General features: G+C 44.1%; 1 protein-coding gene across 1 annotated transcript in view; it reads left to right on the forward strand.

Annotated features, from left to right (window-relative positions):
- Positions 1 to 343: 343 nt before the first annotated feature.
- The window catches only part of LOC124789690 (CD151 antigen-like), a 131494-nt gene continuing 116164 nt past the window's right edge, over positions 344 to 15673 (forward strand). The window contains exon 1 of the mRNA XM_047257129.1: positions 344 to 474. Within this exon, the coding sequence (XP_047113085.1) occupies positions 433 to 474 (42 nt within the window). The 5' untranslated portion in view covers positions 344 to 432. The remainder of the gene's footprint in view (positions 475 to 15673) is intronic.

Genomic DNA, 15673 nt, shown 5'->3' on the forward strand with positions numbered 1-15673 from the left:
TAAATAGTGTTCAAGTTTAGCGGATAAGCCGTACGACAGTAGCCAATCAGAGCGTAGTATGCTTTCCACGTCAGCTGAAAGCAGGAAGTTACTGAACTTAAGTACCGTATCGAAACCTACACTAAGCAATTTACGTTGGTCGCAGAACAGATCAATACTTCTATGTGACGTCAGCTGCCTGACAAAGTGCGTGCACGAAGCTCTATATGAGTATACAGTGGTCAGGGCTGCAAGAGCCAGAGGTGCTCTGTTGTGATGCGCTGTCGGCTGGCGTCATTTGTTTGGCGTGTCGTGCTGCCGTGCGGCGGATGACGACCGAGCGCCGGCAGTGTGTCACGGGCGGCCGCTACCGAAATAGCGGCGCGCGGCGAGCCAGCTATACAGGGGCGCCCACAGCAGTCGGTCACGTTCACATCCGGCAGGCGAACAGCCATGGCGTGGAGGTCAGACGAGGTCTCCTGGAACCGACTGCAAGTAAGTTGGCTTTCCCTCTGCAGTAGGGCCGACTCACCCTAGATGGTAACGGAACGGAGCGTCAACAGGGCGTCACACCGAACGGTGAAAAAGAGGTTACGGAATATCATCCGTAATACAACAAATCTGACTTTTGTTGTTGTTCTAGTTGTAGCTGTTGTGACCTCCAATCCGAAGACTAGTTAGATGCAGCTTTCCACGTCACTGAACCTGCAGCCAAATGCTGGGCTGGCTCCTGTGAAAGGACACGACCGATTTCCTTCCCCATCTTTGACACAGTTCGAGCTTGCGCTCCGCCTCTAATTACCTCTATGTCGATGGGACGTTAAACCCAATCTTCTACATCTATATCCATACTCCGCTATCCGCCTGACGGTGTGTGGCGATGGGTACTTTGGGTACCTCTATCGGTTCTCCCTTCTATTCCAGTCCCATATTGTTCTTGGAAAGAAGGATTGTCGGTATGCGCCGGCCACGGTGGTCTCGCGGTTCTAGGCGCTCAGTCCGGAACCGCGCTGCTGCTACGGTCGCAGGTTCGAATCCTGCCTCGGGCATGGATGTGTGTGATGTCCTTAGGTTAGTTAGGTTTAATTAGTTCTAAGTTCTAGGCGACTGATAACCTCAGAAGTTAAGTCGCATAGTGCTCAGAGCCGTTCGCTCGACGAACGATCCGTACCCAAAGACCGGAAAGTTGCGCAGGTCACATCAGTATTCAAGAAAGGTAGTAGGAGTAATACACTAAATTACAGCCCCATATCATGAACGTCGATATGCAGCAGGATTTTAGAACATATATTGTGTTCCAACATTATGAATTACCTCGAAGAAATCTGTCTATTGACACACAGTGAACACGGATTTAGAAAACATCGTTCTTGTGAAACACAACTAGCTCATTACTTGCAGCAAAAGTTGAGTACTATTGACAAGGGATCACAAACTGATTCCGTATTTCTTGATTTTCGGAGGGCTTTTGACACTGTACCACACAAGCAGGTTGTAGTAAAATTGCGTGCTTGTGGCATATCGTCTCAATTATGTGACTGGATTCGTGATTTCCTGTCATAGATGTCACAGTTCATAGTAATTGACGGAAAGTCATCGAGTAAAACAGAAATGATGTCCGGCGTTTCTCAAGGTAGATTTATAGGCCGTTTGGTCGTCCTTACCTATATAGACGATTTGCGAGACAATCTGAGCAGCCGCCTTACGTTGTTTGCAGATGACGATGTCGTTTATCGACTAGTAAAGCCATCACAGGTACGGAACAAATTGCAAAACGATTTAGAAAAGATATCTGAATGGTGCGAAAATTGGCAATTGACCCTAAATAACGAAGAGAGTGAGGTGATCCACATGAGTGGTAAAAGAAATGCGTTAAACTTCGGTTACACGATAAATTAGTCAAATCTGAAGGCCGTAAATTCAACTAAATACCTAGTAATTACAATTACGGACAACTAAAATTGGAAGACACACAGAAAATGTTGTGGGGAATGCTAACCAGAGACTGCGGTTTATTGGCAGGACACTTAGAAAATGTAACAGATCTACTAAGGAGACTGCCTATACTACGCTTGTCCGCCCTCTTTTAGAATACTGCTGCGCAGTGTGGGATCCTTACCAGATAAGTGTGACGGAGTACATGGAAAAAGTTCAAAGAACGGCAGCGCGTTTTGTATTATAGCGAAATATGGGAGAGAGGGTCACACAAATGAGACAGGATTTGGGCTGGACATCATTAAAACAACGGCGTTTATCGTTGCCGCAGAATCTTGTCACGAAATTCCAATAACCAGCTTTCTCTTCCGAATGCGAGAGTATATTGTTGACGCTGCCCTGCATAGGGAGAAACGATCACCATGATAAAATGAGGGAAATCAGAGCTCGTACGGAAAGATATAGGTGTTCGTTCTTTCCGCGTGCTGTACGAAATGGGAAAAATAGAGAATTGTGGAGGTGGTTCGATGAATCCCCTGCCAGGCAGTTAAATGTGATTTACAGAGTATGCACGTAGATGCGTGTAAACAGAACGGCAAAGTGTTCCTTTACGACCTCCCCCCGCCCCCGCAGTACAGCAAAAACCTGGTTTCCAGTCACGCAGCTTAGTTGCGCACGTTACACTACTGGCCATTAAAATTGCTACACCACGAAGATGACGTGGCTACAGACGCGAAATTTAACCGACAGGAAGAAGATGCTGTGATATGCAAATGATTAGCTTTTCACAGCATTCACACAAGGCTGGCGCCAGTGGCGACACCTACAACGTGCTGACATGAGGAAACTTTCCAACAGATTTCTCATACACAAACAGCATTTGACCGGCGTTGCCTGGTGAAACGTTGTTGTGATGCCTCGTGTAAGGAGGAGAAATGCGTACCATCACGTTCTCGACTTTGATAAAGGTCGGATTGTAGCCTATTGCGATTGTAGTTTATCGTATCGCGACATTGCTGCTCGCGTTGGTCGAGATCCAATGAGTATTACAAGATTATGGAATCGGTGGGTTCAGGAGGGTAATACGGAACGCCGTGCTGGATCCCGACGGCCTCGTATCACTAGCAGTCGAGATGACAGGCATCTTATCCGCACGGCTGTAATGGATCGTGCAGCCACGTCTCGATCCCTGAGTCAGCAAATGGGAACGTTTGCAAGACAACAACCATCTGCTCGAACGGTTCGACGACGTTTGCAGTAGCATGGACTATCAGCTCGGAGACTACGGCTGCGGTTACCCTTGACGCTGCATCACAGACAGCAGCGGCTGCGATGGTGTACTCAGCGACGAACCTGGGTGCACGAATGGCAAAACGTCATTTTTTCGGATGAATCCAGGTTCTGTTTACAGCATCATGATGGTCGCATCCGTGTTTGGTGACATCGTGGTGAACGCACATTAGAAGTGCGTATTCGTCATCGCCATACTGGCGTATCACCCAGCGTGATGGTATGGGGTGCCACTGGTTACACGTCTCGGTCACCTCTTGTTCGCATTGACGGTACTTTGAACAGTGGTCGTTACATTTCAGATGTGTTACGACCCGTGGCTATACCCTTCATTCGATCGCTGCGAAACCCTACATTTGAGCAGGATAAAGCACGACCGCATGTTTCAGGTCCTGTACGGGCCTTTCTGGATACAGGAAATGTTCGGCTGCTGCCCTGGCCAGCACATTCTCCAGATCTCTCACCAATTGAAAACGTCTGGTCAATTGTGGCCGAACAACTGGCTCGTCACAATACGCCAGTCACTACTCTTGATGAACTGTGGTATCGTGTTGAAGCTGCTTGGGCAGCTGTACCTGTACACGCCATCCAAGCTCTGTTTGACTCAATGCCCAGGCGTATCAAGGCCGTTATTACGGCCAGAGATGGTTGTTCTGGGTACTTATTTCTCAGGATTTATCCACCCAAATTGCGTGAAAATGTAATCAAATGTCAGTTCTAGTATAATATATTTGTCCAATGAATACCCGTTTATCGTCTGTATTTCTTCTTGGTGTAGCAATTTTAATGGCCAGTAGTGTATCTGTCTGATACCTCCATACATGTTATGTGCGGTGGCTGCTGTAGCTCCTTGGGGTTAGGCAACTCCTTCGAAACCCCTCAGACGGTGTTTGCCTATCTTGAGGCGCTGGAGCAGCCCGAAAGCAGAATGCATGCCGAGGTTCCAGACTGGTACATTAGTAACGCGCTCAACTGAGGTGCCCGGGTGACGCCCAGGGTATTGCCGAACTTGCAGGCATGTAGGGCATCCGGCCACCCTCTATCAGTAACATTGCCAAAGCCAGTTAACACTCTAATCAAGTCACAGCACGGGGTAAGACCAATAAAAACAAGAAAGGATTTTGTTCTTATTTATGGTCAGTGCAGGCTTTTTCCTTTCTGTGGTGCTGTAGAACCTAAATCAGTGTCGCTGTCAGATATCTGACTCGTTTTGTGGAGAAACATTCACAGAAAAACACCCAAATTATCGTGAAGATTTGCAGAGTGTCATCGAGACAAAGTGAACTGTACGTCAAAGGCTAAGGAGACGCAAAAGTATTAAATACTGCTGTAACGCGAATGAGCGCCGCAAGAAGAGGTGAACTTCCGATGTACGGTTCCCCCCACTGACGACGACGTCGCACGTTTCTTCCTGAGTTACCTTAACGTTGACGACCCGTTCCATTCTGCTGTAGAGCTGTGTGAATACCGCGATTTGAAATACTGTGTGGAATGTTTTGAGGTCATTCCGTTCCATCAAGTGTGAATCGACCTTTAAACGGCGTCGATTCCAAACGTCAAATATTGATGGATAGCGGACTGGTCTGTGTAAAGGGCTTCCCGCTCTGTGTTAGGGATATGCGTGACGGGGCGACGGTAGGGCAGCTTACTGGCTGACAGATTACGAGAGATGTTCTCATCGCCACTCGTTCGTCGTCTTTCACCTTACCTGCTTCGTGTTGTATACATCAAGGGTAGACAACGAAGATTTAATGATCTCTTCTAGAAAAAATCCAGCCGCGATAGGATACTTGACGGTTGAGTCGGTCCTTCTTCTACATATTCACCTTCTAATGTGACACATTTTTTCCCAGCGATGGACCTTGGTGGTAGTATTTTACGCTCTGGCTGCTGAGGAAACGTTCCAGTTCCAAAATAATTTCGTCGCCATTTTCGAAACACCTGCCTCCCAATGGTCTCTTCGTCTGAGGAAATAGGTATAAGTCTCTAGGAGCATGTCAGGAGAAAACGGGGATGTGAGGCAAAATTTGATAGCCCAAAGAAGCAGCGTCTGTGTGTGTGTCTGTCTGTGTGTGTGTGTGTGTGTGTGTGTGTGTGTGTCTGTTTGTTGGGAGGGAGAGAGAGAGAGAGAGACAGAGAGAGAGAGAGAGAGAGCAGTGGCAGTATGTGAGCAGTCGCTGAACACAGCGAGCGGCAACCTTCGTCATGTTCGAAATGTCGTGAAGGAAGTTCGATCGACGGCTGAGTTTCACTTTTCCCAGCTATCACCTCGATTGTGAAATGCCGGTATTCGAGCACCAGGGCACCCACATCTGTTGCGATTCGTGATTCTTCGCGTACAGGTGGTCTGTTACGCCATTCAGATGTATTTAATCACGGCGCCAGCGCCTGCACTACCCACCCCTTGAGTCGGGAGGGTGTTGTTACAAATATCTAACCGACTATCCAGCTTTACATTTTCCGCGTTCTCCTAAATAACTTAAGGAAAACGCTGACAATATATATATAAATGACCTAGTAGATAGTGTCGGGAGTTCCATGCGGCTTTTCGCGGATGATGCTGTAGTATACAGAGAAGTTGCAGCATTAGAAAATTGTAGCGAAATGCAGGATGATCAGCAGCGGATAGGCACTTGGTGCAGGGAGTGGCAACTAACCCTTAACACAGACAAATGTAACGTATTGGGAATACATAGAAAGAGGGATCCTTTATTGTATGTTTATATGATAGCGGAACAAACACTGGTAGCAGTTACTTCTGTAAAATATCTGGGAGTATGCGTGCGGAACGATTTGAAGCGGAATGATCATATAAAATTAATTGTTGGTAGGGCGGGTACCAGTTTGAGATTCATTGGGAGAGTGCTTAGAAAATGTAGTCCTTGAACAAAGGAGGTGGCTTACAAAACACTCGTTCTGCCCATACTTGAGTATTGCTCAACAGTGTGGGATCCGTACCAGGTCGGGTTGACGGAGGAGATAGAGAAGATCCAAAGAAGAGCGGCGCGTTTCGTCACAGGGTTATTTGGTAAGCCTGATAGCGTTACGGAGATGTTTAGCAAACTCAAGTGGCAGACTCTGCAAGAGAGGCGCTCTGCATCGCGGTGTAGCTTGCTGTCCAGGTTTCGAGAGGGTGCGTTTCTGGGCGAGGTATCGAATATATTGCTCCCCCCTACTTATACCTCCCGAGGAGATCACGAATGTAAAATCAGAGAGATTCGACCGCGCACGGAGGCTTTCCGGCAGTTGTTCTTCCCGCGAACCATACGCGACTGGAACCGGAAAGGGAGGTAATGACAGTGGTACGTAAAGTGCCCTCCGCCATACACCGTTGGGTGGCTTGCGGAGTATAAATGTAGATGTAGATGGTTCCACTGACGAGAACACGGCCAACTATCTTTGTTAGTCTTCCCCAATCTGAGCTTCTCTTCACTCTCTAACGATTAGTCGTCGACGGGAAACTGAAGACCAATCTTCAATGTTTCTAAATAGCGAACAGCTGTTCTGTTGTATTCTCGAGCACCTTTAAGAGATACAACTTGTATTGAGAGCAGCAGGTTGATACACCAACGAGCCTCCCTGACTGAGGTTTCCGTTGATTTATTTCAGCCATCTGAGACGAAATATTAAACGAGGATTATGTAATTTCCCGGTCTCTGTTCAACTGCGCAAGTGCTCGGTTTCCTACAACCTCAATCACAGAAAGACGTGAAACTCTAAAATTCTTTCAGTTTCCGTTCTGTTCAGGAATCTACTTTCTTGCCAGTAAGTTACCGCCGTAGAATTCATCTGTTTTCATTCTCTGGGCAGAATGAAAGTATGTGCCGGGCACGTGCTCTAGCAGTTTGCAGCTCTTGCCTACAACTTGTTTTTTACAAGTCGGAATGAGTATTCTCAGTAGAGAACTATTGGAGCCGGCTTTTAATTCGAGGAGTTATTTTATACAAAGTTCGACACGGGAGACCACCATAGGAGGGGCATAATTATCAGTCGAAACGTTGCTCGCTGTGTTCTGAGGCATTCCCTATGGTGAAATGCTTTCTTTGAGAGCCAAGATTAACAGATTGGGTGGATTTCCCTGCGTTAGGCACTGTTGTCTTCTAAATATTCCCTAAGTACCCATTCTTATTTGAGCTCTCTGGCTGTACTTAGTATCAGAGGACCGTATGACGTTCATCATCAGAGTCATTAGCCGTTATACATATGCTGCTGGAAAAAAGCGTCTCTATACTTCTCCATGAACCATGGTGTTTACGAACTAAATTTGGTTCTTAAAGAACTCTCCCCCCCCCCCCCCCCCCATGAACATCGGTTTTTATGAATTGAATTTAGTTTTTTATAAACTCAGCCTTCTGTAAAATGCAATGTTTCTTTCTTACGAGGGTTGCCGGGAAAGTAATACGCCGCATTTTTTCTTCCACAATTCTTTATTGAAATAATGAGAATTACACACACGAAAGAACGGTGTTCTGTCTACACACTCTATTTTTCCACGCTATCTCCTTCCTGTTCTATGGCCTTTCTCCAGCGAGAAACAAGGGCGTGTATGCCCTGTCGGTACCAATCTTGTCCTGGTGGCGGAGCCTGTGCTTCACTGTGTGAATCACCTCCTCATCATCCTTAAAATGTCTTCCAAGAATGGCGTCCTTTAATGGCCCAAACGAGTGGAAGCCCGAGAGGGCTAGGACAGGTGCGTCGGGTGTGACAGCCGTGGATGGTTTCCCCGACCGCTGTAAATCGTGGAGCTCCGGCGAACCGCCTTCTGATGACCTCACCCTCCGTGCCCAACGACTAACTGTACTTCTGTCGACAGCAGATGCTTCATAGACTTTGCACAAGCGTTTGTGAATATTCCCCACAGCTTGTTTTTCTGCTGTGAGAAAGTCAATGACGGCACGTTACTTGCAACGTACATCACCTACAGAAGCTATTTTGAAACTTTCCTGCAGCTACGCTATCTGTCGGAAGTGACGGAAACTTGGCGCTCTTACGCAGAAGACGTCAAATAATACATACGTAACGTTTCGCATTCGTAGAATTGTTTTCGCCTGAGAAAAAAATGCGGTGCATTACTTTCTGGGCAACCAACATATTATTATTTACCCATATGTATTTAGACATGTACGCGAAAGTTTTCATTTTTAATTCGGTAAAGTATTATACATACTTTTCGTTTGGCTCTCTCTGTTAGGTCAAAAACCATAATATGGGGAAATATTTTGTCCTGACTGTTCATCTGAAGCTGCATCAGTTTAACGGTTCGGTTGAGCAAAGTTATATCTACATACGTACTCCGCAAGCCATGCGGTGCGTGGCTGAGGGCACGTTCCACCACCCTTCCTCTTCCGCTCGCAGGCAAAACGGCTGTCTATATGTCTCTGTGATCAACATGTCATCTGTAAAGCAATCGGAAAAAGTATGGTTCTTTTGCTTGAAACGTATTGTTTATGTATATAAATTGCAGTTTTTTTTTCAAAGAAAATGCCTTTTTCCGATAACAGCAGCAATGGATGTTCTGTACTTGTACAAAAACAATTACTGAGTGCATCTAGGACATGATTCTAAGGCATTCTTGCAGATTCACGTAACTCCCAACATATCCCAGTGTTTCCCTAAATTACTGTAGTGAAGGGAGCATAAATAAATAAATGTCACATGGGCCCTAGACAGATCCAAGCCTTTTGATGGCTCGCAACTTCAGTGCCTTGCGTGTCATGTTGATTTTGCCTTATATTTGTTGCTATATTTTGGTTCAAACGATATTGTTGCTGACTGGATATTGGACAACTGAAGGGAAGACAAACTGGATTCCAGTTTGGGTTGTACGTTTTTCTTCACGTTCAGATCCATCTCCCCAAATAAGAAATTGAATTAATAAATTTGATTCATGTTGTTGTTGTTGTGGTCTTCAGTCCTGAGACTGGTTTGATGCAGCTCTCCATGATACTCTATCCTGTGCAAGCTTCTTCATCTCCCAGTACCTACCGCAACCTACATCCTTCTGAATCTGCTTAGTGTATTCATCTCTTGGTCTCCCTCTACGATTTTTACCCTCCACGCTGCCCTCCAATACTAAATTGGTGATCCCTTGATGCCTCAGAACATGTCCTACCAACCGATCCCTTCTTCTAGTCAAGTTGTGCCACAAACTTCTCTTCTCCCCAATCCTATTCAATACCTCCTCATTAGTTACGTGATCTACCCACCGTATCTTCAGCATTCTTCTGTAGCACCACATTTCGAAATCTTCTATTCTCTTCTTGTCCAAACTAGTTATCGTCCATGTTTCACTTCCATACATGGCTACACTCCATACAAACACTTTCAGAAACGACTTCCTGACATTTAAATCTATACTCGATGTTAACAAATTTTTCTTCTTCAGAAATGCTTTCCTTGCCATTGCCAATCTACATTTTATATCCTCTCTACTTCGACCATCATCAGTTATTTTACTCCCCAAACAGCAAAACTCCTTTGCTATTTTAAGTGCCTCATTTCCTAATCTAATTCCCTCAGCATCACCCGACTTAATTCGACTACATTCCATTATCCTCGTTTTCCTTTTGTCGATGTTCATCTTATATCCTCCTTTCAAGACACTGTCCATTCCGTTCAACTACTCTTCCAAGTCCTTTGCTGCCTCTGACAGAATTACAATGTCATCGGCGAACCTCAAAGTTTTTACTTCTTCTCCATGAATTTTAATACCTACTCCGAATTTTTCTTTTGTTTCCTTTACTGTTTGCTCAATATACAGATTGAATAACATCGGGGAGAGGCTACAACCCTGTCTCACTCCTTTCCCAACCACTGCTTCCCTTTCATGCCCCTCGACTCTTATAACTGCCATCTGGTTTCTGTACAAATTGTAAATAGCCTTTCGCTCCCTGTATTTTACCCCTGCCACCTTCAGAATTTGAAAGAGAGTATTCCAGTTGATTCATATTAATTCGGAACAACTCGGACGATGCAAGTTTGCTGGCTTTCTTGACTGTTGTCACTAAATGTAAAATCTTCTTGGTAGTTAAGCCGTGTAAAGTTCCTCGTCGAATTTCTTCTTTACAACTGACGTTTCGGCACCTTTATTGGGATCTATTTCAGGAGCTTCTGGTGTCGCCGGTTAGCAGATCACTGCTGAAGGCCAGTATCGCGTTCACTTACAAAAGGGAGCTTTCCCGCGCTTCTCTGAAGAACATCTTACTGCACCCAGAAGTGGTTTTCTGTGAACTGCTTGAATTCCCCACACGCTGTAACTCAGTGTTTACTTCCTTGATGACGTGAAGCCACAAAGAGGAAGCCCACATCCGTCAACTCTATTGAAATAGCTTTCGCTCTTGGAGATCTTAACCGCCTTCGAACTTTCCCTCTACAAATCTTGCAATCTTTGTGTAGTGCTCGTACGTCGTTGAAATCTATATCCTGGTCGCAGTTCTCTCGATGTTCCGCTACCGCAAGATGTGACACTTTATTTTAAACGCATGTGGCGTTCGTTGTCTTTAATCCGTTCTTTTCCGGTTCTCCCAGTTTCGCCTTTATACATTTTGCAACACTTCATAGACTTCCAGAGTGCGATCAGGCGCGCCCGTTTAGCATGAGACACTTTTATTTTGTCCTGACTGAAAAATGTCGTATTTGCAACATTTTCCCACTATTTCTCTTCCTGTCATTTCTGTTTAACCAATGACAAAGGCCCACCAATAGTACCAGGAAAAAATTCACTGAGTAACTCCGCTTCGTCAGAAAAGCACGGAATGACTCCGTTTTATAAGTGAGACCGACACGAGTTTTCCGCTGTGTTCAGCTAGCCATGGACACCAGGAGATCCCGATGAAGACCCGAGCAGAGAAATCCACGCGTTTATGGTGAAGAAGAAATATGAAGAGGAACATGATGCAGCCTAACAACGTAGCAGATTTTACCATTAATACTCGGGTTGTCATTGTATATTTAAGATCTTCTCCCGATTGATACGTGCCTGCAGAGAAACAGTATCACATTTGTATAGTCCTCCTTAATGTAATAACCACTACCTTCGTTATCCTCAAAGGAGTTGCAGGGATGACTCGTCATTAGCGCGGTTTTTCTTATAGTTTGACTTTTTCTATTCTCTACCGTGGTGAGTTACCTCATACAGCAAGTCATGATTTGCCTGCTGTTTACTAGGCAACGTTTAGAGAACTTAATCTTTGAGCGTAAAAATGCATTAATCAGTCATTTGTAGTCGTGAGATGGCGTGTTAGTCTCGCGATTGGTTCACTTACAGTTCCTGTAAATTTCACTGTTTGTACGCGATATTTACAGTAAATGAAGGTCGATCGTCACCGTTCGTCACAAAGAAAGCGTCAGGTATGGAGAAATTTGGTTATGTTTGTGATGGCAAGTAGATAATCTAAGATACAATATCAAATACGCATACGAAATTTCTACTCGTGGCAATACCTTAAACGTAAATAAACAAAAAAAATTATGTGTGTCATTGCGCAGAAAGAAATAAATCTTTATCTGAAGCCTTTTACATCGAGCGGTTAAGTTTGACAGACAGCCGACAAAAACAATTCAGGCCGGATGCAGCCTACCGTTAGCGCTCCATACCGAGCGAGGCAATGTGGTGGTAACACACTGGACTTCCATTCGGGAGAATGGCGGTTCAAATCCCCGTCCAGCCATCCAGACCTATGTTTTCGACGGTTTCCATAAATCGCTTAAGGTTGCTTTGAAAAGGACATGGCCGATTTCCTTCATCAACCTTTCCCAATTCGAGTTTGTGCTCCGTGTGTAACGAAGTCATCGTCGACGAGACTTTAAACCCTAATCTTTCTTCTTTCCTTTTTGTTAGTGCTCAGACAACTGGAAAAAGTTAAAATGATTTATAAAATGTTAATATCCGCAGATGTGAATCGAAGACTTGCAGAGGAAGACAGCGTTTCCGCTTATCACGGCAGACATCTTAAGTACTGAACGCGTTCTCGTTGTTTTCGTCCATGATTGCAGTTTTGGTACGTTCTTCTCGCGGTCTATCTTCAGGAGAACACGGCACGTTTGAGCTCATCCACCTATTTCTTAACTGTTGAAAATGAAGCAATAGCTTTCTTGTAAGTCATCAACCAAACTAATGACAGTACATTGGCATCATCGGCATCTGCACATCAGACCTAAACATATTGTGATTCTGCTGCACAGTAACTGGAAAGCGTTTGAAAATTATTGTCTTTTAGAAGTGTATTCAGCTGCTGTGCCTCGGCATAATGAATCTCTTGGACAGCTGCCTACCTCGTCCCCTTCAAGGCTATTTTCATCTTGGAGAATAAGACACAGTTCTGCTGCTGCCAAATCGGGCAAGTGTGCCGCATGGGAAAGCATTGTCCCTCGTTTTTTTTTTTTTTTTTTTCGCACCAGGAACAACAACGCAATGGCTCCCAGGAGTGAGAGCACGCTGTACAACAAAGGAGTCCACCAAAAAGCTGAAGTCAGAACGCGAATCCGACATGCGCTTATGCTTCACGCGGCTTAAGGCTCGGCATTTTATCAAGTATTGCGCATTTGCTCAAAAGGAATTGAAATCTACCGCTGCGCACTCGGTATCTTCTCAAAATGTCTTCGTTGGTAACATGTATTTTGGCGTCTGTAGTAATGTTGCTCGGAAAGTCCCGACTTGATTAGTTAATTCGTTTTGCTTTGCTGACGCCACGTGTTACGTAAGTGGATAGAAATGTGAACGCAAGTGCGTACACACTCTCCGTTTGCTCAGTTTGTCTATAACAACAGTGTGAGCCCTGCCGATATTCACATGTAACTGTTATCTGAATTTTCGCGCATTTATCTCTACTCATATCTACAGCCATATGACTACTCTGCAGTTCACGTCCAAATGCTTGGCTACACAGAATTTCTTTCAGACTATTTCGCGACCGCACCACTGTCGAATGGTACGTAGGAAAAATGAACATCTAAATCTTCCAGAGCGAGCTGCGATTTCTCGTATTTTATTACGATGGTCGCTCTCTCTATGTAGATGGGAGTCAAAAAAATAAGTTCGCATTCGGAAGAGAAAGTTGGTGGTAGAATTTTCGTGAAAAGATCTCACTGCAAAGAAAAGCGTCTTGTTTTAATGTTTGCTAACCCGGTTCACACATCCTATCGGTGATACTCTCTACCCTACTTCGATAATACAAAACGAACTGCCCTTCTTTGAACTTAGTCGACGTTGTCCGTTAATCCTATCTGCTAAGGATCCTTTACCGCGTTCAATACTCCATGAGAACACGGAAAAGCATAGTGTTCGCAATCTCTGTAACAGATTTGTTGCGTCTTGTAGGTGTTCTGCGAGTAAAATGCAGTCTTTGGTTCCCCTTGCTCAAAACATTTTCTGTGTGATGATTTCAATTTAAGTTGTTTGTAATTGTAATCCCTAGCTATTTAGCTGAATCTGCAACTTTTAAATTTGTATTATTTATCGTGTAAAATTAATTTAACTTATTCTTTTTAGTACTCATATAGGCGACTTCACGCATCTATTGTTCAGGATCAATTGTCACTTTCCGCACTATACAAATGTCTTGTCTGCAAACAATATACGAGGGTGTTCAGATTCTCTCCCAAATAGTGTATATAGATTAGAAACAGCAGAGGGCCTACAACGCTTCCTTGTGGGACATCAGGCAACATTACTGTTTCATTGTAAGACTTCCGTTCAGTTACTACGAACTGTGACCTTTGTGAGCGGAGGTAATGAATGCAGTCGCACAATTGAGACGTTACTTCATAGGCGCGCAATTTGAGTAGAAGCCACTTACGAGGAACGACAGCGAAAGCCTTCTCGAAATCTAGAAATGTGGAATCAACCTGAGATCCCCTGTCGATAGCATTCATTACTGCTTCGTGTAAATAAAGCAGCAGTTGGATTTTACTAGAACGATATTTTCTGGATCAGTTCTACGTGTCATTAGACCGTTGGCTTCAAGATATTTCATACTGATGTTACACAGTATTTGTTCCAAAATCGTACTGCAGATTAATGTCAGTGATAAGTGTCTGTCATTCTGCGGACTGCTTTTATTTCCTTTCTTGGGGATTCGTGTGACCTATACAACTTTGCAGTCCTTTGGTACGAATCTTTCGTCGAGCGAGCGGTTGTATATGAATGTTAAATATGGAGCTATTTCATCAGCACACCTGACAGGTACACAGAGTGGATATCTACATCTATCCTCTGCAAATCACTGCGAAATGCGTGGCAAAAAGTACTTTTTATGGACCACATATTGTTTCTTCCAATACCATTCACACAAGCAGCATGAGAAGAGTGCTTTAAAGTCTCTGTGTGAACTTTTATTTGCCTAACTTTATCAGCGCTCTCGAGAGGTGTTTCTAAGCAATCTCTTCTGTAGACAAACTGCTGTTTCCGTCCTAAAGAATCATAACCTTTCGTTACCCTTCATTTGTTTTACCTAGAGCTGAGCCAATGTGGTCGTTCCTATTCATATCTCTACATGCTACTCCCAGAAAACTGTATGATATGACTGGCTTCAGTTACGATCTATTAATGCTGTAATGAAAAGTCATCGGGCCATACACACTAAACCGAACGCGTTTTGCAGGAACTGGAACATTTCTGGCCTATAAATTCACATCTGCAGTAACGGCACGAGCAGCATAGCTACTACGTCTAGGAGAACATTCACCGCCCAACTTTCTGAAGGCACTTTACTGTAGACTATCAGTCCTAGGTAGCCTTGCGTGCCTGTCTGACCCTGCAGTAGTTCAGACTAACTGCAATTACGTTCAAGAATTGATGGCATCAGAGTGTTTTAAGAGATTTTTGATCGGAAATACTCTCTTTTGCTCACAATTACCTCTCCGTCAAGAGAATACTGCAGGCTACTGCCATGTTGCAGCACTATATCACGTCAACTGCAAGTAACTAGTTTTGCAATCAAAGCCAGTCGTGAGTATTTAGGTAATCATTTCTAGCAATTGTAGTTTTTTTTCTTAGTAACATAAAATTTTATATTATCACTGAAACTTACACAACTTTGGTGTAATATTTATTATTTGTTACACGAACCAGTTTTCGGCTGTTACGCCATCATCACGTACAAAGATGGGTACGTTGTGCAGTGAAATTTTGTTGGGTCAAAGATTTTAAACTAGCGCATGTACAGAGCGTCTTCGTTTCCAGAGATGAAAATGTTGATGTCAGAACAGGAATAAAATAAGCGAAGTTATTTCAGTGTAAATGTGATGAAAGACTATTTAACTAAGATAAGATGTGCGACACATTAGCTAATGAACTATAGACAAATTACAAGATTTATACGTAGAAGAACATAACTGAACAGTAAGCTTTCGCGACATATTCAAAGATGTGCCTGAACAAAATAATCTTGTCTTTAATTGATCATAAATTACAAACAGATGAGATATAATAGTGCCCTTAATCCCCCAACTCAAGAATGCAATAAATGGT

Source organism: Schistocerca piceifrons, chromosome 3 (assembly GCF_021461385.2).
Source record: "Schistocerca piceifrons isolate TAMUIC-IGC-003096 chromosome 3, iqSchPice1.1, whole genome shotgun sequence".
Classification (NCBI taxonomy): Eukaryota; Metazoa; Arthropoda; class Insecta; order Orthoptera; family Acrididae; genus Schistocerca; species Schistocerca piceifrons.